Source organism: Microtus pennsylvanicus, chromosome 7, assembly GCF_037038515.1.
Source record: "Microtus pennsylvanicus isolate mMicPen1 chromosome 7, mMicPen1.hap1, whole genome shotgun sequence".
Taxonomy (NCBI): domain Eukaryota; kingdom Metazoa; phylum Chordata; class Mammalia; order Rodentia; family Cricetidae; genus Microtus; species Microtus pennsylvanicus.
This window is the reverse complement of record NC_134585.1, coordinates 117,578,055-117,603,102: the sequence shown is the minus strand read 5'-3', so window position 1 is coordinate 117,603,102 and position 25,048 is coordinate 117,578,055. Positions and strand designations below refer to the sequence as shown.

Genomic DNA, 25,048 nt, shown 5'->3' with positions numbered 1-25,048 from the left:
CCAAAGGCTGGGGTAGGCAGCCGGTCTGTGGGAGACCCTGTGCCTTCCCCCAACAACGCTTTCAGGCAGCATCGCGGATGAATTCCTGATTGTGCCCTGCTGTAGGGGTAAGAGGTAAAGGACATAGGACAAGGTCCTGGTGTCACACTGGACACAGAGGGTTGACACCAGCGGCACAAGTCTGGGATCCCAGCAGCTCGGGAGGCTGTTTGGGCTACAGAGTTAGTTCAAGGCCAACTTAGGCAACTTATCAAAACACTCTCAAAATTTAAGAAAAAAATATATAAAAAGAGTTGGGGATACGGCTTAGTAAATAGAACACTTGCTTAACATTGGCAAGGCTGTAAACTCAATCCTCAGTAGTTGGGGTGGGGTGGAAAGTGGGGGTGTGTGAGGGTGGCTTGACTGGACATCCCCTTCAGCATTCCCTCCCGCCCTTTCCTGGAAGACATCACTCTGGGTAAAGAGACAGATGCAAACATTTTATTTAAGAATACAAAATAGGCCTTACTCCTCTTGACTGTTTCCACCCCAAGTTTGTCCAGAAGGCTTATAAAGATGGAGTAGCCGTGTGTACACAGCTGTCCCTCTGACAACCCAGTTACACTTCAACCCGTCTTTCGTACTCAGAAAGCAATCCTTCCCACAGCTGTGAGGGCCACACAGAGACGTGAGGAGGAGGGAAGCCAGCTCCTTGTCACTGCTGCTCACACAACCCCCAGGGAGCACACAGGTCACCCGGATTCTGATTGAGTAGCTCCCCCCGAAAAGTAAATAATAGGAAGTCTGCTGTGGTGGTGTACCCCGGTACTCTCAAGACTTGGGAGGTGGAGGTAAAAGGATCAAGAGTTCAAGGCCAACCTCAGCTACATACTGAGTTCCAGACCAGCCTGAGCTACGTGAGATCCTGTCTCAAAAACAATAATAGCAAAAACAGGGAAAACCCTAAATAAGTTTAGACCCCCTCTCTCAAACCAAGAAAGATATATGGGCCCAGGTTTTCAGTAGATAGCCTCATCCATATTATCATCACTGTCGCCTCCAAAGTCCTCTCCATTGTCAAAGTAGGACATGATGTAATCAGTCTCCTGAAAGGTAAGAGAAGCAAAGATCAGCAGTGACACCGAGGTTTTTCTTCCCCTTCTTTCTCTGGGTTCTTTCCCTCCCAGACACACATTCTAGGTCTGGGACACCCCTACCAGCTGTTTAAAGTTTATTTTACTTTTTAAGTGTATAGGTATTTTGTTGGCACCTATGTCTGTATACTGTTTGCATGCCTGGAGCCCTCAGATGCCAGAACATGGCATCAAATGCTCTGGAATTTGAGTTACAGGTGGATGTGAGCTACCATGTGGGCACCGGGAACGGAGCTTGAGTCTTCTGGAAAGGAAGCAAATGCTCTTAACCACTGAGCCATCACTTCAACCCCATGCCACACATTTTTACATTATATTTATTTATTTGTGTTCGTGACTATGTGTATATGAGTGTGTGTGTTTGTGTGTGTATGTGTGTGTGTGTGTGTGTGTATGTGCGTGTGTATGTGTGTATGTGTGTGTATGTGCGTGTGTATGTATGTGTGTATGTGTGTGTATGTGTATGTGTGTGTATGTGTGTATGTGTGTGTATGTGTGTGTGTATGTGTGTGTATGTGTGTGTATGTGTGCATGTGTGTGCATATGTGTGTGTGTGTGTGTGTGCGTGTGTGTGTGTGTGTGTATGCCCTGGTACATGTGTGGAGGTCAGAGGACTCTTGTAGGAATCAGATCTGTCCTTCACATGGTGGGTTCCGGGGATTGAACTCAGGTCACCAGGCTTGGCAGCAAGCACATTTGCCCTCTGAGCCCTCTCACCCACCATGTTATGTGCTTTGAGAACAGGCCAGAGGCAGATGAAATGGAGCCATTGGTGGCATTGTCACTACAGGCTCTGCAGCTCCCTGAGAACATCCCCTGTGTGAGAGTGAGAGTCCAGGGTCAGTGGGATGCCTCCATAGGAAAGAGTCCAGGGTCAGTGGGATGCCTCCGTAGGAAAGGAACTTTTCTGCCAGTTCAATAACCAGAACCCACACGGTAGAAAGAGGGAACCAGCTCCCACAAGTTGTCTTCTGACCTCCACACATTTGACAATACACAAAAAAGAATCAAAACTCTCTTGCGTGATAAGCCTGGTGGTCTACTCCTGTGCTCCCAACACTGGGAGGTAGAAGCAGGAGGGTTTCTGGGGAGTTCCAGGCCAGCCTAGTTTACACAGTGAGACCCTGTCTCACAAACAAAACCCCAACAAATGTGCTTGTTTCGGCAGCAGATGCACTAAAATTAGGATGACGCAGGGAAGATGAGCACGGCCCGGCTCAAGAACGACCTGCAAATTCATAGTGTTCCCTAGCTTTCTTGACCATAAAAAACAAACAAACGAACAACAAAATAAATCTTTTAAAAGAGAGAGAGAGAGTTGAGAGCCCAGAGTTTGGGAGGGGAGAGGAGGGGGTGTGAGGGGAGAGGGAGGAGCAGAAGTCCCTCACCTCTTCATGCTCTTCCTCGTCATACTCCTCCTCCTCCCCCTCTTCCTTCTCTTCTTCTTCTTCTTTCTCTTCGTCTTCCTCTGAAGTCACTTCTTCCTCCTTCTTCTCCAGAGTCTCATGTGAGGATGAACAGGAAGAGAAGCTCACAGTCAGCTCACCCAGGGAGACCTGGGGCACTGAGGGACCTGGAGTCCAGCTGCCTAGCACACTTCCCTCTCACCTCTAGCTTCTGTATTGTCTCCTCCTTCTCCTCTGAGCTCTTGGGGGGCCTCTTGGGGAGGACAATGGTGGTCCCTGTTGGAGGAGCAAGAAGTGAATCCTTAGGAAGCGCATCTCCTAACTAGCTTTCTTTCCAGTTTTTACGTGTGTGTGTGTGTGTGTGTGTGTGTGTGTGTGTGTAGTGTGTATGACATGTGTGCCCGTGGAGCCCTGGGGAGGGCACTGGACCTCCACAGCTGGGGTTAGAGGCAACTGTGAGCCCCTGGTGTGAGTGGAAGCAGTACATGCTCTTAAGGACTGAGCCATTTCTCTAGTGCTTTTGCTTTTTATTTTTTACAAAATGTTTTGTTATATTATTTGTGTGTGCGCGTGCGCGCGCCATGTGGAAGTTAGAGTAGGTTCTTCTTCCCACCATGTGGTTTCTAGCCACTGGTGGCAGGTGGCATTATCAGCTGAGCCCTCTCTCCTCCACCCGTCTTTCTAGGGCGCCCTCCGGCAGCAAACATGCGGCTCTGCTGCCCCCGCGTGGCTACTGTGGCATCCGCTGATGAACCCTCATCCTCTCCAGGTTCACTCACGTTCCTTCTGGAGTTTTCTGACTCGAATCTTGAGCTCTCGGGGCAGCCGGCGCCAGTCTGGGAACAGTGAGAGTGTGAAGGTCAGCAGGACCCTGCGTGGGTTCATGAATGGTGATTGGTACTAAAGGGCGGGATTCTAAAGGACAGGAAGGAGGGGCTGGTTTGAAGTTTTTCGGGAGAGGTGGCAATGTGAAGCGGTTTTCCAAGTAGAACCAAAGAGTGTTGAGATCACATCTAAGATTCTAGTTTCTAGACGCTGCACAGGAAAGGGAGGTGGTGGTTCGAGGCACCTCTGAAGGAGGACATTCAGTGAGGGCCAGTCACCTACCAGGGTTCCAATCGATGGCATTGTCAATCGGCCCAGACATCTGATACTTGTCTGAGTAACGTTCGACATCTGAGGGGTCAGAGGTCATGAGTCAGAGTTTTATCCACAGAATAATTTTTTTCCTAAGGGTCAGCCCCTCTTAGTTCTAGGGAATTATTGATCACCTCACTCCAAGCCCAGAGCACAATGGTGCCAGCTTCAGTGAAGACCTTGTCCCTCTTCCAGCCTGCATTTTTTTTTTCTTGTTACTCTTTGCCCTTAGTCCAAAGACTCTCTCTTCTATCTTCATTGGGCAGTATACACCAGGATATAAAATCCAGGGTTCAGTCTTCTCTCTTCTTCTTACTACTGGGGTTAGCTTGGTTAAGTCTCCCATCTCTGTGAGCCTACAACCCTCAAGGCCTCAGTATAAAAGCATTAACTACCCATATAAAAATATTGTATTTCCTCACCATGGGTGCTATGCCAAGCCTAGCAGAAGTCTCCTGCTCTCTGGCATAGGAAGGGTGTTCAGAGACCTAGCCTCAGAGTCCTTCCAGTTAGTTAAGAGTCTGTTGAGTTGGGTTAAAGTTTGTACCCCCACCCCCACCCACCTATACATATGAAGTAATATGCTAATGCTTCAATGTCCCACCAGCCCCAAGATTTAGGGCTCAACTCAAATCCTGAGTAAGGTTGTACTGGTTTCAGACCCAGAGGAGGGTTTTAATGTAAATAGTAAAGTTCTCCATTAAACAGTAAACGTCCTGAGTCTCGCTGGTCCCCAATGGTGCTGAGCATGGGCCCTGCCTATGGAAGTCTCCAAACACGATGCCAGCCTTCCCACTGACCTCTTTTGGGGACAGCTGGCCGGATGAAGTATGGGAGCTGCCTCATGGCCCCACGCAGCTCTTGCTTCAGTGCCAGAACGTACTCCCCTTCCTCTCCCGCTGGCAGGGGCACGGGGTGGAACTCCAGGGGCTGAGGAGACACAATGGTTAGCCTAGGACTGGAAGGCCGCAGTAAAGGGCCTTTCCCCTAAGCTGAATCCATTGTGCCCAGTAAACAGAGGGCCAGAGGAATGGGAGGCCAATGCAGCATCTTTTGAAAGCTGGGGACTGGGGAATGTGAAGAGAAAAAACAAACACGTATTTGCCTGGAACCGTCTTCTGTGGGTTGGGACTCTGGAGACACAGGGTCAAAATGAGGGCAGCTTATGGTGGGCCAGGAGGATTCCGTGGTCACAGGTAGTTGGTGAGGGGCACATGGGAGTCTCGGGGAGGGAGGGAGACACTCACAGGGAAGAGTGGAGAAGGCTGCAGAGTGGGTGGGGGCAAAGCATCGCCCTTCCCAATGCCCACAGCCTCCATGTTGAAGGTCAACTGGCCTCGGCCACGACCCCGGCCCCCACCCCGGGTGGCCATGGTGGAGGGGGCCTGGATACTCCGAGATCCAGTGAGAAAAACCTAATAAAGACAAAAACAAAGAGATAAAGAAGTATAAGGAGCTAAATGACATCTGATGGCCTCTGGCAGGTGACTTTTTTCTCAGTGCTGAGGTTTGAACCCAGAGCCTCTGTCATGCTAGGTACTCTACCTCTGAGCTATATTCCAAACCCTTTCTCTGTGACACTTAAAAAAAAAACAAATCAATGGCAGCTGGACAGTGGTGGCGCACGCCTCTAATCCCAGCACTTGGCAGGCAGATCTCTGAGTCTGAGGCCAGCCTGGTCTATAGACCAAGTTTTAGGACAGCCAGGACTATACAAAGAAACCCTGTCATAAAAAAAAAAAAGCAGAATAAATACATTTTTAAAGATTTGATTAATTAATTAAAAATAAATAAAACAGGAAGTTAAGAGTGATGCCACAAACCTGTAATCCTAACCCCACACTTGGAAGGCTAAGGCAGGAGGATTGCAAGCTTGAGACCAGCCTGGTCTAGAGTTCCAGGCTACTTGGGACTGAATAGCAAGATCATGTCTCAAAAATAAACAAATCGGGACCTGGAGAGATTGCTCAGTGGTTGAGAGTATGTACTGCTTTTTGCAGAGGAAAAAAGTTTAGTTCCCAGTACTTGTGTCTGATAGCTCACAACCATTTGTAAACTCAGCTCCAGGGACTCTAACACCCTTGCCGGATCCATTGGGGCCTGCGCTCTCTCTCTCTCTCTCTCTCTCTCTCTCTCTCTCTCTCTCTCTCTCTCTCTCTCTGTCTCTCTGTCTCTCTCTCTCTCACACACACACACACACATGCACACACACACACACGCACGCACACACACACACACAATTTTAAAACATTGATTTTATTTATGTACATTGTTGTTTTGCCTGCCAGTCTATCTGTATGAAGGTGTCGGGTACCCTGGAATTGGAGTTACAGTTAATTCTGAACTGCCATGTGGGTGGTGGGAAGTGAAGCCGGGTCCTCTGGCAGAGCAGTCAGTGTTTTTAACTGCTGAATCATCTCTCCAGGCCCCTTTAAAACATTTTTTAAAAAATATTTTTAAAAGGGGGATTGGAGAGCTGGTTTGATGGCTAAAAGTATATGCTGCTCTTGCAGAGGCCCTGGGTTTGGGTTCCACCTAACCTAGGCAGTTCCCAAGTTCCAGGAGACCAATGACCTTTTCCAGGCCCCACAGTCATCTCACAGACGTGGTGCTCTTACAGTCAAGTAGGCACAAATACATATGTAAAAAGAAACATGTTGAAAGATTTTGAAGCACTAAAAATTAATAAATTTTGGCTACAGAGTTGTCTCAGCGCTAAGACTAGATAACTTGAATTTGATTCCCAGCAGCATAAAAACCTGCAACTCCAGCTCCAGGAGAGCCAATGCCTTCGGCCTTCATGGGCACCTGAATTCATGTGTACACACAGACCCATAATAATAAAATATATTGTTTTATTTTTTGAGATTTTTATTTTTTATTTTATGTGTATGAGCATTTAACAAGCATGTATGTGTGTGCAGGACCCACAAAGGCCAGAAGAGAGCACTGTTTCTCCCGAGACTGGAATTACAGATGGTTGTTGGTGCCTGAAGAGGTGCTGGGACTTGGACAGAGCTCTTAATCACAGAGTCATCTCTTCAGCCCCCAATAAGATAAATCAATATTAGATTATAACCCTAAAATACAAAATACATGCCCATGAGTACATAGTGGTATAAATGACTGGGAAAAGACAAATGTGCCATGCAGAATTCTAAACAAACTATGTAGCTAGTTCAAGCTAACACATAACTAAAGCATGTAGCTATCCCAGGCCACAGAGCAGGAGCATAATTCCTGATTCATAAGCGTGAGTAGTATGGGAAATTTTATCTCATATGCTTGTGGCAAACTGGAGGGTATGGAGTAACTTTTTTTCTTTTAAATATTTATTTATTTATTATGTATACAATATTCTGTCTGTGTATTTGCCTGCAGGCCAGAAGAGGGCACCAGACCTCATTACAGATGGTTGTGAGCCACCATGTGGTTGCTGGGAATTGAACTCAGGACCTTTGTTAGAGCAGGCAATGCTCTTAACCTCTGAGCCATCTCTACAGCCCCGTAACTTTTTTTAAAAAGATTTATTTATTTATACAGAATCCTGCCTGTAGGCCAGAAGAGGGTACCAGTTCTCATCACAGGTGGTTGTGAGCTACCATGTGGTAGCTGGGAATTGAACACAGGACCTCTGGAAGAGCAGCCAGTGCTCTTAACCACTGAGCCATCTCTCCAGCCCTGGAATAACTTTCCAGTGAGCATTATGCCAGCAGGTGACCAAGATCAACATCAGTCGCAGTAACTCACATGGGTATTCTTAACATGACTTAAGGACATTTGTTTCTTTTCTTGCTTTGTTGATCTCTGGTAGCCCAGGTTGGCCCGAAACTCACTATGTAGCAGATGATGGTAGTGACCTGTGACCTGTGATCTGCCTGCCTCTACTCTGGAGTGCGGGGAGTGCAAGCCATGAGTCTCCTTCCCTTTCTCTCCGGCCCTTTCATCCTTCCTTGACAAGGTGTCATTGTGTAGCCCAGGCTATCCTGGAGCACTCTGTCTCAGCTTCCCAAGTGCTAGGCCTCTGTGCATGTGCCAGATTTGAAATGTTACTTTTACTTCCTTGTCCTCATTCCCAAAGCTCTTAAGTTCATTTTAGTCACTGAAAAACAACAGCTTCCAAGGGAGGGCTAGCCTACAGCGTGCCAACCAGTTCTCTTCAAAACTGTAAAGATCATTAAAAACAACAACAACTGAGAAACTGTCGTAGCTCAGAGGAGCCCAAGGGGATGAGACAAAATGTATCAGGGTATTCTGGATGGGATCATGACACATGAAAAGACCATTATATAAAATCTGAAGAAATCTAAATGGACCTTGAAAAATAATAATATGCCAGGTGGTATGGTGTAGGAGGTCCTTCTGTTTGTGAGTTGCTTTCATCGGTTAATTAATAAAGAAACTGCTTGGCCTGATAGAACTTAGGTAGGCCAGTAGACAGAACTGAATTCTGGGAGGAAGGAAACAGAGTCAGAGAGCCACCAGGGAGATGCCAGGCCAGACATGCTGAATCTTTCCCAGTAAACCACAACATCATGGTGTTATACAGATTATTCGAAATGGGTTAAATCAAGATGTGAGAGTTAGCCAATAAGAGGCTAAAGATAATGGGCCAGACAGTGATTTTAATTAATATAATTTCTGTGTGGTTATTTTGGGTGTAAGTTAGCTGGGCGGCCAGAACCAAAAGCAGGCCCTCTCTCCTTCAACAGTGGTGGGGCTCATATCTTTTTTTTCTTTTTTTTATTATTAAAAATTTCCACCTCCTCCCATTTCCCTCCCACACACCCCCTCCCTCTCCTCCTCCCTCTCCAGTCCTAAGAGCAGTCAGGGTTCCCTGCCCTGTGGGAAGTCCAAGGTCCTCCCCCCTCCAATCAGGTCTAGGAAGGTGGGGCTCATATCTTTAATCCCAGAACATGAGAGGCAGAAGCAGGTAGATCTCTATGAGTCTGAGGCCAGCCTGATCCCCAGATAAAGTTCCAGGACAGTCGGGGCTACACAGAGAAACCCTGTCTGTCTCAGAGAAGAAAGAAAGAAAGAAAGAAAGAGAGAGAGAGAGAGAGAGAGAGAGAGAGAGAGAGAGAGAGAGAGAGAGAGAGGGAGGGAAATGTACCAATAGTAGTTCATTAATTGTAACAAATGCAGTATAGTAATATACAACATTAATAATAGGAAAACTGCATGCCAGGGATATATGGGAACTCTGGGGGTCATCTGCCCAGTTTCTCTGTGAATCTGTTTTTTTGTCTTGTCTTATTTTGTTGAAGTTCTGGAAGCTGAATACATGGTTTTCCACATTCCAAGGGAGCACTCGGTCACTAAACTCCATCCCTAGCCCTGTAAATATTGTTTTCATTCAGCTGACGGCTTTCAGGATTGCTCCTCCTTTTCTTTTCTGTTTGTGTATTCATTTTCCGATCATGTATGAATACTTCTTTAATAATAAGAGAAAATTATTAGGTAGGCTCTGTGGCTTGAGCCTGTAATCCCAGCATTTGGGGAGCTGAGGAACGAGGGCAATTGAACAGTCTAAGGCTACCTTGGGCTATACAGATATTTCTAAACTTTTGATGCTTCTTGCCTTTCCCTCCCACGTTCTGAGATTACAGGTATGTGCCAACATGACCAGCCAATAAATAAAATTATCGATTTAAAATTGTAACCACAGGTCCAAGGAGAGTCTCAATGGGTAAAGGCCCTTGGCATGCAAGCTGACACCCTGAGTTTGGTCCACAAAACTGATGGGAAACAGAGACAGGAGAATTGGTGAACATTTATAGGCCAGTTAGCCTGAACTACACTGCTCAGTGGTTAGAGACCCTTGCTTCAACAAGGTGGAGGGAGCACAGATGAGGTCAAAGAACTTTGGGGACTCTCTCTCTGTCTCTCACAGGCACACATGCACACACACAAACACACACTGAAGTAAAAGTTTAAAAATTGAATTAATGTAACTATATATCTTATATAGAGAACCGTATATAAGACTAATCTATAGCAGGAAGAAGATGGATATCCGAGAAGTTAGGAGCGTCTAACCACTATGAAAACATAGAAGGGAAAGATTGCTGTTTCCCACCGACTCAGGAGAGCCATCCTGTCTTTAGCTCCTCTCAAGGAAGAGGACAGAGCAGCTGGCTGAGGTCTTTCCCTTTGACAGCTCCAGCTCCAGCCGTGGAGAAGAGAGTGGTTCTGACGGCAAGGCAGGGGAAGCTAAGAAAAAACCATGAACATGGAGGCTAGACCACTCTAACCCCACTTCCACACTTCACACATTAAGTGATCACCAAAGATGCAGAGGAAAAACGGCAAATGCTATTTAAGGCAGACATCAAGCTGGTGGTCAGACAGCAGACAGCAGGTCTCCCCCTTTCAGCTTGGGAGTCTAATGAATCCACGTACGTAGCAAATGGGGCTGTATACCCACCCACTCACCTCAGGAGCTTCCAGCTATGGAGATCCAGGGTCCCAGTGGGTACGCTATGCTGCTGCTCTGCTAAACACCTAATTTACTATGTTTTCCATGTACGGATTAGTGCTGGGGTCGGCTTTGCTCAGAGAAGTTTCCTTTTGTTGGGGTCAGTGGTGACACTACAGACTGGTCAAAGAACACAGAATACAGGACTGTCTGTTGTCAAGACATAAGACACCAGTATCAGCCATTCTAAGGCTTAGAGAACCCTATGGAAGGGAGGGAAGGCTGGAGTGTGTGGAACACTGATTTCTGGGCATGGCTGTTGAACCCTTGCACTCAGAGCAGCGATGATCAACTACACAAGATTGGCACGAGACTGGGTCTGCTCACATCCTGTCACTTAAGGAAGGGATTGTGGGGTTCTACTCCTCCCTGAGAATTTGCAAGACCTTAGTAACTGATGCGAGAGGGAGAGGCATTTTCTTCGGTGGTGCAGCCACTGTAAGGTTCTCACGCTCCTATAAAGAAACCCTTCCTGAGCCAGGCCTGGTGGCGCACGCCTTTAATCCTGACACTCGGGAGGGAAAGGCAGGCGGATCTCTGTGATCTTAGGCCAACCTGGTCTACGCAGGGATCTTCAAACCAGCCAAGGCTACATAGTGAGATCTGTCTCGGAAAAAAAAAAAGAAAGAAAGAAGAAAGAAAGGAAATAATTTACTATGCTTCATAAACAACCCTAATGAAACTGACTACAGCACACTGAAAAGACACAAAAGCACGAGGGGCCCTAATTGGGAAGAAGGGGGTTAGCAGGAACGGCAGAGGGACAAAAATGGGTAGCTGTGTTTGTGTGTGTGTGTGTGTGTGTATGTGTGTGTATGTGTGTGTGTATATGTGTGTGTGTATGTGTGTGTGTGTATATGTGTGTGTGTATGTGTGTGTGTGTATATGTGTGTGTGTATGTGTGTGTGTATATGTGTGTGTGTATGTGTGTGTGTATGTGTGTATGTGTATATATGTGTGTGTATGTGTGTGTGTATATATGTGTGTGTATGTGTGTGTGTGTATATATGTGTGTGTATGTGTGTGTGTGTATATATGTGTGTGTATGTGTGTGTATATATGTGTGTGTATGTGTGTGTGTGTATATATGTGTGTGTATGTGTGTGTGTGTGTGTGTGTGTGTGTGTGTGTATGGGGGAGAGAAAGGATATAATTGAAATACACTCTACAGAGATGAGTTTCATCTATGAAAATGTCATAATGGGACCCATTGTTATGTAATTAACATGCACTAATAAAACATTAAGAAGGGATTCTTGGGGACATCTAAAGTCTCCTATACCGTGGCTCAGATCTGCTCCTATTAACATCGCCCCCCCCCCTTAGTGTTTATTAGGGTACCGTGCTTTCCCACACGCCAGCTTTCACACCACACACTCAGGCCAGGTTACACACCTCTGGACTGTGGTAAAAGTTCAACATACAAAAAAACCACTGGTGGGGAATATTATTTTAAGGTCTGTTGCTTTTTTTCTTTTATGCTGCATTTGTTTAACTCTGTGAAGCTGTGATTCTTTGCCTGTCTAAAACACCTGATGGTCCTAACAAAGAGCCAAACAGCCAATAGTGAGACAAGGCTGGCGGGCAGAGAGGATAAACAGAAGGAGAACTGAGGACAAAGAGGAGGACTTCAGGGGCCACCCACCCAGCCACCCAGCCACCCAGCAGCAGCCACAGAGTAAGAGTGAAATAAGACACACAAGTAAGAGAAAGGTAAAAGCCCAGAGGCAAAGGTAGACAGGGTGATAAGTTAAGAAAAGCTGGCCAGAAGCAAACCAAGCTAAGGCTGGGCATTCCTAACTAAGAATAAGCCTCCGTGTGTGATTTATTTGGGAGCTTAGTGGTGGGCCCCTCAAAAAGCCAAAGAGTAGAACATCACACAACAAACCACCAACAAAGACACGGAGTCTAAGGAAGGCAGAGCTGGGTGTGGGGGCCCATGCCTGGGATCCAGCACCTGAGATGTAAAACCAGGAGGCCTGGAGTTCAAGGCCATCCTAGGCTACATAGTTAGTGCCAGGCCATCTTGGGCAACATGAGTTCCTGTCTCAAAATACCAAAACCAACCAAACAAGCCAAAAAAATAAAAGTCCCAGTTCTCTCATTTCCTAACTACAGAAACTTTGTTTTTTCTTTGCAAAATGAGAATAATAATAAAATAAACTACTGTCTTAATTACTGTTAAGTTGCTATGAAGAGACACCATGACCAAGCATCTTATAGAAGCAGCTTTATTGGGAGCTTACCCTTTCAGAGAGTGACCCGTGACCATCATGACAGGGATGACGGCAGGGATGCAGGCATGGCAGCAGCAGGCAGGCATGGCACAGGGGCAGTAGCTGAGAGCTTACATTACATCCATAAACATGAGGCAGAGACAGAGAAAGCTAACTAGGAACAATGGGGCCTTTTGAAACCTCAAAGCCCATCCCCAGTGACATACCTCCCAATCTTTCCCAGATAGATCTATCAACTGGGGACTCAGCGTCCAAACTTATGAGCCTCTGGGGCTATGCTCACTCAAACCCTCAAACCACAGCACCTACAATGTGCCACTGAGTTGCTGGATACTGCTGATAAGGCAGTGAGTAAGATGGGCAAACTAACAAACTAAACAATAACAAAACTCCTGGCACCCGGGGCTTCCTACATGGAGTTCATATTCTGGCAGAGTCGCCAGCTTACAGATAACAGTTTAAGCCACAAGAGCAGGCAAGGTCCCAAAGGCAGATGACGTAGAGACCAGTCCCGGGGCACTCTAATTGTGTATTTGTAGTAGACACAGTAAGAAGTAATACCATGTTAGAACTCTTGGAGATTTACGTGGAAAAAATCATTCTCCCCAAAAGAAACGATAGCTTGGGATGTCCCTCCGTGACACAGCCCTCGCTCAGAAGGCCCAGGATCAAGCATCTCCATGACATAGCCCTCGCTCAGAAGGCCCGGGATCAAGCCCCTCCGTGACACAGCCCTAGCTCAGAAGGCCCGGGATCCAGCCCCTGGTATGAGAGAGAAAAAATCGCAAGTAAGATGGGCATGTTGTATATATCTGTAATCCCAGCACAAGAGAAGCTGAGACAGGGGGATTGCAAACACTATGCAAGCCTAGGCTACACAGTAAGATATTGTCTCAAAAAACAACAAACAAAACAAATTAAAAAAAAAAACAGAGAAGCATTGGACAAGGTGTCAACTACCTTTAATTCTAGCACTTGAGGCAGAGGCAGGTAGATCTCTGTGAGTTCAAGGCCAGCATGTTCTACAAAAGAGTTCCAGGACAGCCAGGCATATATAATGAGACCCTGCCTCAAAACAAATAAACAACAACAACAAAAAATGGGCAAAGAATATGAACAGAAAATTGACAAAAGAATGCTCAATAAAACCACTTTAAAATTACATCTATCTATCTATCTATCTATATCTAGATATAATCTGAGACAGGTTCACTCTACACACAGGCTCTCTCTATGGTTGTTCTAGAACTATGTAGGCCAGGCTGGTCCCACACCCACAGAGATCTGCCTGCCTCTGCCTCCCAAGTTCTGGAATTAAAACCATGCCTGGTCTCCTTCTTTCAAGATTTATATTTAGTTTAAATTATATGCACGTGAGTGCTGTGCCCACGGAGGCCAAAGGGGTCAGATTCCCCGGGAGTTACAGATGGGTGCTGGTAAATAAACTCAGGTCTTCTGTGAGAGCAGTATACCCACTTAACCACTAGCTGTTTCTCTAGCTCGATTTAAAATAAATATATTTGTGTGTGTATAATGTATGCATGTGCACGTGTCTGTGTGTGAAGGTGCCTGTGGGCTGTGATGTGTGTGGAGGTCAGAGGTCAGCTTTGGGTGTGGTCTTCACCCTCTGCTTTCTTGTTGGCAGAGCTGGCCGGCGAGCTCCTGTAGGACTTTCTGATCTTTACCTCCCATCTCAGCGCAAGAGAGCTGGTATTGCACTGCAGGCCACCACAGCAGTCCTGCTTTTACATGGGTTCAGGGACATGAACCTAGGTTTCCAGCTTGAGATGAAAGTAGTTCTTATGGATTGAGCCATCTCCTTGGCCCAATAAAACCATTGCCTACCTAACAAAGGGACTAACAAAAACTTAAATGATAATAGTCAGGCTGTGGTGAGATTCCCCTCAGACAGACTTTGGCTATGCTGGTTAGTTTTTTGTCAAATTGCCACAAGCTAGGACCATCTGGGAAGAAGGAATCTTAATTGAGAAAATGATTCCATCAGATAGGCCTGTGGACAGGTTTGTGAGGACATTTTCTTTCTTTTTTGGTTTTTCTTTTTCTTTTCTTTCTTTTTTTTTTTTTTTTTTGAATTTTTGAGACAGGGTTTCTCCGTAGCTTTTTGGTTCCTGTCCTGGAACTAGCTCTTGTAGACCAGGCTAGCCTCGAACTCACAGAGATCCGCCTGCCTCTGCCTCCCGAGTACTGGGATTAAAGGCGTGCGCCACCACCGCCCGGCTTTTTTTTTTTTTTTTTTTTGGTTTTTCGAGACAGGGTTTCTCTGTAGCTTTGGAGCCTGTCCTGGAACTAGCTCTTGTAAACCAGGCTGGTCTCGAACTCACAGAGATCCGCCTGCCTCTGCCTCCCGCGTGCTGGGATTAAAGGCGTGCACCACCACTGCCCGGCTGTGAGGACATTTTCTTAACTGATGTGGGAAGGCCCAGGGCATTGAAAGCAGTGCCACCACTGGGCAGGTGGCCTTGGGTTGTACAAAAAGAAACTGAGCAAGCCGTGGAGAGCAAGTCAGGCAGCAGCACCCCTCCATGGCCTCTGCTTCAGTTCCTGCCTCCACGTTCCTGCCTTTGCTTCCTTCATGATAGCCTGTGACTGGGAGGTGTAAACCAAATAAACCCTTTCCTCCCTAAGTGGCTTTTGGTCATAATGTTTTATCACAGCAGTAGAAAGCAACCTCCATGGAAAGACTAACCAACCTCTCAAGGTTCTGAATGTCTTTATTCTCAATCTAGAAACCCTACTGTTAAAATGGTGGAATATTCCTTTACACTGTGTGAATCTCTGCCACTGTTGTCAGGTTATAAAGAAGCTGACTGGCCAGTAGCTGGACAGGTAGAAGTTAGGCAGGGATGTGCAGACAAACAGAGAGCACGAAGAACAAGGGGAGGGTCTCAGAATCTCAAGGAGATGTGGAGAGGAGATGAACTTGTTGTACTGTGAAAAATTACCAAACCACGTGGAAGAGCATAGATAAGAAATATGGGTCAATTTAAAATGTAATAGTTAGCTAGTAACAAGCCTGAGCTATTAGCCAAGGATTTAAAATAATAAAGCTCTGTGTGGTTATTTGGGAACTGGCTGGAGGGACAGAAAAGTCTATATAAACTCTGCCCTAATAATCACATAGTCTGCAACAAAAGTAACAGGATGCTTGTTAAAGAACCATTTACGGCAGCAACAGTTCTGACATAAACTGGGCATGGTGACACACACCTACAGTCCTACACACAAGAGGCTAAGGCAGGAAGTGGTCAGCCTAAGGTATATAGGAGTTCCAAGCCAGCCTGGGCTAGACAGTAAGACCTTGTTTCAAACAACAAATTTTAAAATGACGTAAGTGGTCTAATAATAGATAATTAAAAAAACATTTTAGAGGGGCTGGAGAGATGGCTCAGTGGTTAAGAGCACTGACTGCTCTTCTAGTGGTCCTGAGTTCAATTCCCAGCAACCACATGGTGGCTCACATCCATCTGTAATGAGATCTGGTGCCCTCTTCTGGCCTGCAGGGATACATATAGGCAGAACACTGTATACATAATAAATCTAAGAACAAAATAAAATAATTATAAAAACCATTTTAGAGTTTATCAGTTATCATAAATGTCATGACTTCAAGTTATATACAGGAAGAAGGTTGCTAATATGTAGTGTGAAGGGCGAGGGGAGTATGATATAAAGCCATGTTTACCTGTTACTTTCTCTTTGTATTTCCATTCTTGGTATAACATTGAATTTATTTTGTGGCCCTATTTACTTATAAAACACAGAAATATATGCATACATACAGAATAAACTGAAGCTATATATCAAGATACTAGTAACGGGGGCAGGTAAGCTGCCTCGTCAGGGAAAGGCACTTGCTGCATGATAATGCAAGCATAAGGACCTGAGTTCAATCCCTGGAACCACATAAAAGTGAAACAGTAACAGAAGCTCACAAAGCTGTCCTCTGATCTCGGCATGCATGCTGTGGCCCTTGTGTAGAGATACAATGATAATAAAGTTTGAGACTGTAAAATACTAATCAGTAAATAATGCACACTTCCCTTATTTTACTGTGTGTTTGCCAGTTGTATGGAATAAACATATGTCCTACAATTAACAAGTAAAAAGGATGTTTTGTTTTTAATGCAGGGGAGGGCTGGAGAGATGGCTCAGTAGATAGCAGCACTGGCTGCTCTTTCAGAGGACCTGGGATTAGATTCCCAGCACCTACACAGTGACTCACAACAGTCCCGTAACTCCAGTCCCAGGGAATTCAGTACCCTTTCCTGCCCTCTGAAAGTCAGGCATACAAGTGGTGCAAAGACATCCATGCAGACAAAATACCCACACACGAACAAGAAGAATGCAGAGGCGGGTGCTATACCCTTACCTAGCAATTTATGAGGTCGTCAATTCAATCCTTAGTAAAAATAAATAAAAACTTGCTTAGTGCAAAGCCATGGGCCAAGCCTGTCATTCAGATGTTTGAGTTCATCTTTTTATAGTGAGTTTGGGGCCAGACTAAGGGGGAGGGCATGGCTCAGTGGTTAAGAGCATGGTTAGTCTTCCCTAGGACCCTGGTCCCATTTCCAGCACCCACATGGAGGCTCACAACTGTCTGTAACTCCAGTTTCAGGGGATCTGATGTTTTCTTTTGGATTCTGCAGGCACTGCATACACACACTACACAGACAGACATGCAGACAAAACACCCACACACATTAAAAAAGTATGACGTTGGTGCAGCCTTCCTGTTTTATAATGAAAGTGGAGAACACACTTCATTCCTCGGACCTCCACAGATGTGCCGCAGCACACACTCCACCTACCCCCACTAATGATAAATCTAAGTGGAACAATTATAAAGAAAAAATTAAATAGTGGAATAACCTGAAAAGAACTCATGAATTCTTTTAAGATGCTGGCATGGGGTAGGGGTTTAGCTCGGGGCAGAGTCAATGCTTAGCATCTGTAAGGCTAAATTTACTCTTCACAGTTAACTTTTTTTTTTCAAATTTGTGGTGTAGTGGTACAAGTCTATTATCGCAGCCTTTCAAGAAAGCTGAGGCAGGAGAATCATAAGTTGGAAACCAAGCTGCTTGTGCTGCATAGCGAGAACCTGTCTCAAAAAAATTTTTTTTGCAGTCACTAAATAACCATTTATTGAACAGATTTTAGCAGAGGGGTCACCATGATCCTCATTGTCTAGCATTATGTCTGGCATGCTGTAGGTGCTCCAAGTAGCTGTTGTTTCAACAAATGACTATACGAGTCTACAGACCTTCCACACTTGAGACTTTGTGAGTCAGAAAGCCTTCTCGCTCCCTTTGCTGTTTGCCTTCTCTGGTCTGAGAGTAATTATAAAACATTAATGCGAGAAACCACCAATTTAAAGGCCCTTAATTATATACTACGTTGTCTTCTATTGTTCCCTAATTATATTAGGATTTTAAATCCGTCCTCCTTGACAAGAGCACTGGTTCCCACAAATCAATTCCATTCAATTAACGCTTATTGAGCACAACGTATTAAGTACCTCAATCTGTCCCACCAAACCTTCCGTTCAAAGAATAGAAACTTCAAAAGAGAACCTGTAGTCCTAGCACATAGCAGGAGTCTGCCAATAAAAAGGATGGGAGGGATGGAGGGGGAGCGTCAGCCGCATCGAAATGGTTAAATGCAAGAGCTGCCAAGTGGCTAGGAAAACTGACTCGCTCACATTGTCCTCTGACCTCAGTGCGCAAGCCGTGGCGCGCACGCCTACACACACATAATATTGTTTTTAAAACCAAAGAGATTCCAATAGTGCTAATCAGGCAGTGTCAGGCTGGGGATCAATTAATTCTTAAGAAAGGCAGTCCAGGAAGGCGGTGGGTAGGGGGTAGAGTTTTCGGCTGACTTGGTAGCTAACAGGAGTCTGTCAGGCTCTTGACAGGGGGCTAGTGGTAACAGATGCTGGAGAGGCTGCTATCATAACAGAGTCTGAGCTACAAGAATGAGCCTTCCTCGCCTTCTGCTTTAATATCTGTCCCAGACACGACAGCAAGCCCTGCCTCTCCCCGATGTACAGTCAACACAGCAATGGGAGCCCGGGAGAAAGGGCAGGGATCCAGAAGGGGGCTGGCCCGACAGGCTGACAGAGAGCGTTGTCTGTCTTGCTGTCGGCCACGGAGGACCATTCGGGAAGCAGCGGACCAAACCGGGTCAGAGTCACCAAGTCAAAGCCTTACCTGCCGTCCCACCCCCACTCGGGGCCCACGCAGCCGCCAACTTGAAATTCGCTTTTCTTCCTCCAGCCCGCGTCCTAGGCCCGCCTCCCCGAGCTCTCCATTGGTGGATTCCCCGGCCAATCTTGGCCAGCGGAGGAGGGGGAGGCGAGGAGGAGGGGTTGGGAGAGAGCCTAACCGGAACTGAGGCTTGGGAAGTGGGGCGCGCTGAGATCTGGGGCTGCAGTCTCCACCTCAGCCCGGACGGAACCGCCTGGACGGCAGGAGTCGGCCAAGACGACCTGCTGCTCAGAGCTCATCCAGGCAGCTGAGGAGAGCCGCTGCTGGGAAGTGGCCTCCTGGTTGGAGAGACCACACTGCTCTAAGCGCCCCAGCTCGTTCTCAGCACCCGCCTGGAGGCGCCCAACCGCCAGACTCCAGCTCTAGCGCCTCTGGCGCCCTCTCCTGGCCCTGCGCGCCACCCCACTCCCCCACTTTCCGACCCACTCTAATCCTGCGCAGTCTCCAGCACCAACCAATAAATACTTTAAAAAAAAATTTTTTTTAAGACGGTCTGGTTACCCAGTCTAGGCTGGCCTTGAACTCATGATACTCTTGCCTCTGTGATTACGGTGTGCTACCAAACTCAACCCAAGAATGCCCCCTTCATTCACCCACCGTGGATTGGAACTGTGTCTGAGAAGTGGGAGGGGGCTTGAGGATCAGAGAAGTCGCTGGGGAGAGAAGGCAGGAACCCAGTGGGGTTTTCTTTCTGTATTTCCCAACGGCCTTTCAAGCCTCTTGGTAAGGTGAGGGGGGAGTCATGCTTCAGGATGGAAGAGAAAATTAGTAGTCAACAACAATATGCCAGATGTCAGAGAAAATGGCCTCTAGACTGGTAAACTGTATGTGAGTGTAGTGTCAAGTGCCCAGTTTTGGGACTAGTACAAAAATAGTTGTGAAACTTTGGGGGAAACTTGCTTAACCTCATTACATATGCTGCAAGAAGACGATTGTTCCCACCTTATAGAGTTGTGGGGCTGGAGAAGTATGCACTGCAGAATGCCCGGCACACATCAATAGCTTGTATAAGCGGCTGTTTTCCCTACAAGTATTTCTCCTCCTCACCCAGTAACGTTTTTTTTGTATCTGTATATGGTGGCCTCCTCCATTTTAATTCTCTAGGATACTTGGAAAGCTTTCCAAACCCTTAGAACCTATCCAGTGCCCCCACTTCCCTTGGTACCTTCCAACTGGACACAAACTCATCCCTAAAATATGCAGATGGAAGCCTTGGTAACCATGGAGACAGGGCAGGTGGCACGGAGAGGCAGAGGCAGTGAGAGCAACAGATAGGAAGAGACAAGGAGTGATTCAGGCAGGGACCTTCAAGCGAGATGGAAAAATGAGTCTAGTGGAGTAGAGCTATAATGAGGGCTCCCGTGTAACAGGGTTCAGCCATTGCTCTGCCCTTTTCCTCTCTCCTGTGGACACCCCTTAAAATACAGGGGGAAAGGAATCTGAGAGTGCCCCCTTGCCCTAAAAAATGCCCTGAGAGAGCTAGCTAGCTACCTTCCTCACATTCCTAAGGGACCCACGGGAACTGAGATCTAAGTGTCTCTGTGGTGATGTTTGAGAGAGGTGCAGCGGGGATATATTGCTGTCTGATTCCAGAGGCTATACTCTCCCTGATATTTTAACTACGGGAAGGGAGCCACATCTCCTGCCTCTTTCTGATCTGTGTGGACGCCGCTGCAGATCCCATCCGCCTCCCTCCAGTCCTCTGCACAGTGCCATATGCCGTGTGTGGCAGTCAGGTCTGGCATACTGGAGCTCATGGAGATCTGCTGAAGCTCAACGAAGAATCAGAATCGGAATGCTTCCTGAATGGGTCGCAGGAGAGTCCCCTAAGGAGCGCTTAGGTTTGTTGGGGTTGGGGGAGGTGGGTTAAGAAAGGGAAGTCAAGATTGGAGGACTGGGTTTTTTTTCTTTTTTCTTTTTTGGCTTATGTGTGTGCGCTTGGGGGTGGGGAGCCGCTTGGTGCCGGACGCCCCCACCCGCAGAGACTGGGCTATAAATAGCACAGCAGAGCTCCGCCCCCCACCCCCCCTCTTCTCTCCTCCGGAGCCGGCGCTGTGCCCGGGGCGCACCGGGAGGAGGGACCAGGATCCAGCGCTGGGGCGCAGATACTGACACCAAGGGAATCCGGGTGCCCCCCCCCACGCCATGTGGGCCCCCAGGTACCCGGCTCCTTCACCCCGGAGGTCCCCATGGCCCGGGCCTCAATCCTGGCCAGGCAAAGATTATGCGGACATTCAGGTATCTATTTGGGGGTACAGCCTGGGAGGGGGAAGAACAAGCAGCGACGGGGAACATAACAGGGGCAAAAGAATCCCTAATTCTTCCTCCACCCCTTTAGGTCCCAATTGCAAGCTGCTTCCTTCCCCCCACTCAATTTTTGGGGATGTGGCAATCTAAAAGAGGTTAGGAATAGAAATATGGGTATGACTGTACGGGTGCATGTGTGTGGGTGGGTGGCGTTCAGTATCCTAGAGAGGGGTATTCCAAGTGTGGATAAGAAAAGGGGGATGTTGGAAAGGTCTGATAAGCCGTGGGGTGCGAATGGGGGGAGTGCGAATATCTCTGCGCGTGCATGTACGTATTTGCACGAGCCCTCATCCTTCAGTGCGGATGCACTCTTCCCATCCCTTCTGGCATGCGCTGGGGGGGAGGGGGCTCAAAGGCAGGAGTCAAGAGTAAGGACTGCATTGGAGATCATATTAATCACTCCCGTCATACACCAGGCATCTGCATCAGTGCCTCAGTTTCCCTGCCGAACCTATCAATAAGCTCTCTCTATCCTCTTTTTTACAGGGCTAGGCTTTACCACCAAGACCTCAGGCCTCTCCCAACCACCACCCCCACACTCCTAGCCATCTTCGGCAGGTCCCATTCCTGGCTCCATCGGTGCTTTTGCCCGAGCCGCAGCTATGCTACACACCGAGGGCCACGCTCTTCTTCGGGCGGTGGGTCAGGGTAAGCTTCGCTTGGCCCGTTTGCTTCTGGAGGGAGGAGCCTACGTGAATGAGGGTGATGCCCAGGGGGAAACTGCGCTAATGGCGGCCTGCAGGGCCCGCTACGATGACCCTCAGAACAAGGCACGCATGGTACGCTACCTCCTGGAGCAAGGCGCGGACCCCAACATCGCAGACCGTTTAGGACGCACCGCGCTCATGCACGCTTGCGCCGGGGGTGGGGGAGCCGCAGTGGCCTCTCTGCTTCTTGCCCACGGCGCAGACCCCTCAGTCCGAGATCACGCTGGCGCTTCGGCGCTTGTCCACGCCCTGGACCGCGGGGACCGTGAGACCCTTGCCACGCTGCTGGACGCCTGCAAGGCCAAGGGCACGGAGGTCATCATCATCACCACGGATACCTCGCCCTCGGGCACCAAGAAGACCAGGCAGTATCTCAATTCCCCACCGTCCCCGGGGGTAGAGGATCCTGCACCCGCTCCTCCTAGTCCAGGGGTCTGCACGTCGCCTTCTGAAGTCCAGCTGCAAACTGCAGGAGGAGGACGGAGCTTGTTATCCCCTCGCGCCCAGGAAGAAGAGGAGAAAAGAGACATATTTGAATTTCCTGTTCCTAAGCCCCCTGACGACCCTTCCCCTTCCGAGCCTCTCCCCAAGCCGCCTCGACATCCTCCAAAACCACTCAAAAGGCTCAACTCTGAGCCCTGGGGCCTTGTGGCTCCTCCTCAACCGGTCCCTCCTGCCGAAGGGAGGCCGGGGATGGAGCGCCTGGCCGCTGAATTTAACGGCCTGACCCTAACCGGTAGACCGCGTCTTTCCCGGCGTCACAGCACCGAAGGCCCGGAGGACCCGCCCCCATGGGCGGAGAAAGTGACAGGCGGGGGTCCTCTCTCGCGCCGAAACACAGCGCCCGAGGCTCAGGAGTCTGGTCTTCCTGCAGGGCTAAGGCAAAAACTGAGCCGCATGGAGTCCGTGGAGCTCGATACCCCTGGACATTTTTGCCCTGACTCACCCGAGTGCAGCCGCTTATCCCTGGAGCGCCGGCGGTACAGCGCCTCTCCGCTGACCCTCCCTCCAGCGGGCTCAGTTTCTTCTCCGCGCCAGTCCCAAGAGAGTCTGCCCGGGGCTGTATCCCCGCTGAGCGGACGGAGGCGGAGTCCCGGGCTGCTGGAACGCAGGGGTTCCGGGACCCTGCTCCTGGACCATATCTCGCAAACGCGACCTGGTTTCTTGCCTCCTCTCAACGTCAGCCCCCACCCTCCCATCCCCGACATTCGCCCCCAACCCGGAGGTCGGGCACCCTCACTGCCTGCCCCTCCTCATTCTGGGGCACCAGGGTCTCCCAGGACCAAGCGCAAGTTGGTGAGACGCCACTCCATGCAGACTGAGCAGATTCGCCTGCTAGGGGGTTTCCAGAGTCTAGGCGGGCCAGGGGAACCGGGGCGCTGAGAGAAGTGAGAGCCACCAAGGAGGGGGAGGGTCAGGCCCCATGGCGGGAGAACCAGCTGATACCTCAGACACGGGATCTCTTGCATGTGCTCACGGCACTGTGCACGCACACATGGGTAAGCATGTGTCCACAAGCACAGTACACTCACTAGCGAGGAAGGATAAATACTGTGTTTACTGGGCGTATAGAACCACGCATTCGTGTCCTGGTCTTTTCACACGCACACGGGATTACTTGGGTGCCCAGAGGCACAGCACACCAACAGAGGACCACATGTGCTAGGGTCCCAGACTCACTGGCATTTGTTCAGAAGCAGCAGGGAGCCCCCACTTAAGGATGGTCTCCTGTATCTTTGCCCTCCTGGAAAAGCGATCCCTTGCTTTCTATGTATGCCCTGAAACGTGGCCTATCATACTTTCGCATACTCTGCTTTCTCTTCATGAATCTCTCTCCCCATTCTGCAGGTCTTGCTTCTCCATGCCTGGCTCCTTGCTCACACCCGGCTTCCATCCGCTTTTCAGGATGTCTTCACTTTTCTTAGGGTTCCCGCAACAGCGCCCAGTCTCGGTTCTGTTGCTGCCTTCCATGCTCTCAACTTGCTTTAATTCCCACCCTGCACCCCACCCCCCAAAACACACACCACTACAGATCGTCTTGGTTACTCCAGGGGGTGGGTCATGGGCTCGAAGCTGATCTTCTGTGTGTCTGAGCTTATGAACACCCCTACAGGTAGAAGTGGGGAGTAAGCCTAAGCCAGCCCCCCTTGCCACTTGACATGTCAAATAAATGTGTTCCGAAGTCTCTGTTCTGTCACTACCGCCTGAAGGGATGGGGTGGGGGGAAGAGAGGAGGGATGGGGGAGATGCTAACCAACAGCCACAACTACCCTGGATGGTATCTGGAGGTTACAGCTATCTGCTTTCCAGGAGCCCAACTGACCAATTGTGGTTGTAGAAGAAAAGGCAAGTAAAGGTTTTAAGGCATGTGACAGGCCTTCCCTCTAGCCTCCCCCTGCCTGACTTTTAATGATTTATTCATACAGAGATCCTCCCCCCCGCCGTAAGCAGATATGACTTCCTACTTATTGACTTTTTTATTTTGCCTTTTTTTTATAAACTCAGGGTTTGATTTCATTTCACCCAGTGTGCCTCGTCCGTTTTCACCTCCATGTTTAATCTCTGAGCCACCCTAGGAGAGAGGGTAGGGCTAGTAACTTCACCCAAGGAAAAAAAAAAGGAATGATAGTCAATCAGCAAAAGCGTGTTATAGTGTGAGTGCATGGGTGTCTGTGGGGACAAAAGTTGGAACTCAGCCTGAGGAGTTCTATGAACAAAGTTCCCCCCTCTGATCTATGTCCTGACTTTCTCAGTTTGATAGGTTTCTGCATGTATTCTAGCTCTTTCTTTCGGTACAGTGATGAACACACTCTACTTTCTCTCACTCCCTTAGTGAGTAGCTGAAGTCAGAAAACCATCCCTAAATGTTGCATAGTGAAAAGATAAAAACACTTGGGTCAGTACACTTAGGTCCGAACCACCTTAACCGTCTAGCTATTTGATTTGGGGCAGAATATCTAACCTTCCTGAGCATCACTTTCCTTGTTCATAAAATATTAAAGCCTGGTTTATGCTTGCAGTTCAGACAGTGCACTGAAGTATACCACATAGCATGTTCTCCTAAAAGTCAGCAGCATACTCCATTTTAGCTTCACCACCGATAGTATACGACCTTAGAGTCGCATCCCTTCTTTGAACCACATCTTCATCTAGAAAGTGGTGTGACCTGACAAATGAGCTCTAGGAACCCTTTCCAGTTACAAGTCTACTCAGCCTTGCATCCAGGCCTATTTTTCCTTCAAGCCCCGCCCCAGGGGTCTGGCCGGATTTCTAGCGTTTACCACAGGATTCCCAAAGATGCTCCGAAGCTCTCCCTCTTACACTGTATCGCCTTTTCTCTTTGCAATTGGCTC

At 48.2% G+C, this 25,048-nt stretch overlaps 2 protein-coding genes across 7 annotated transcripts; one reads left to right on the top strand and one right to left on the bottom strand.

The window, feature by feature from the left end:
* Window positions 1-461: 461 nt before the first annotated feature.
* Polr3gl (RNA polymerase III subunit GL) lies at window positions 462-19,057 on the bottom strand. Of its 3 annotated transcripts, XM_075978077.1 has the most exons (8): window positions 18,625-19,057; window positions 4,927-5,094; window positions 4,480-4,609; window positions 3,650-3,718; window positions 3,322-3,378; window positions 2,745-2,818; window positions 2,525-2,638; window positions 462-1,088 (listed from the first exon to the last, which is right to left on the bottom strand). In XM_075978077.1, the coding sequence occupies exons 2-8, from the start codon at window positions 5,050-5,052 to the stop codon at window positions 1,002-1,004; spliced, it is 657 nt and encodes a 218-aa protein (XP_075834192.1). In that variant the 5' UTR covers window positions 5,053-5,094; window positions 18,625-19,057; the 3' UTR covers window positions 462-1,001. The 3 variants fall into 3 exon arrangements, with proteins under 3 accessions (XP_075834192.1, XP_075834193.1, XP_075834194.1); XM_075978078.1 differs by lacking the exon at window positions 4,927-5,094 and having other exon boundaries at window positions 18,625-18,698; XM_075978079.1 differs by lacking the exons at window positions 4,927-5,094; window positions 18,625-19,057 and adding an exon at window positions 4,785-4,924.
* Window positions 19,058-19,927: 870 nt separating this feature from the next.
* Ankrd34a (ankyrin repeat domain 34A) lies at window positions 19,928-23,882 on the top strand. 4 transcript variants are annotated; one of them, XM_075978075.1, is made up of 3 exons: window positions 19,928-20,522; window positions 21,020-21,083; window positions 21,475-23,882. In XM_075978075.1, exon 3 carries the CDS (start codon window positions 21,591-21,593, stop codon window positions 23,076-23,078), a length of 1,488 nt encoding a protein of 495 aa, XP_075834190.1. In that variant the 5' UTR covers window positions 19,928-20,522; window positions 21,020-21,083; window positions 21,475-21,590; the 3' UTR covers window positions 23,079-23,882. The 4 variants fall into 4 exon arrangements, with proteins under 4 accessions (XP_075834190.1, XP_075834189.1, XP_075834191.1 ...); XM_075978074.1 differs by having other exon boundaries at window positions 19,939-20,919; XM_075978076.1 differs by lacking the exon at window positions 21,020-21,083 and having other exon boundaries at window positions 19,939-20,522.
* The last annotated feature ends 1,166 nt before the right edge of the window (window positions 23,883-25,048 follow it).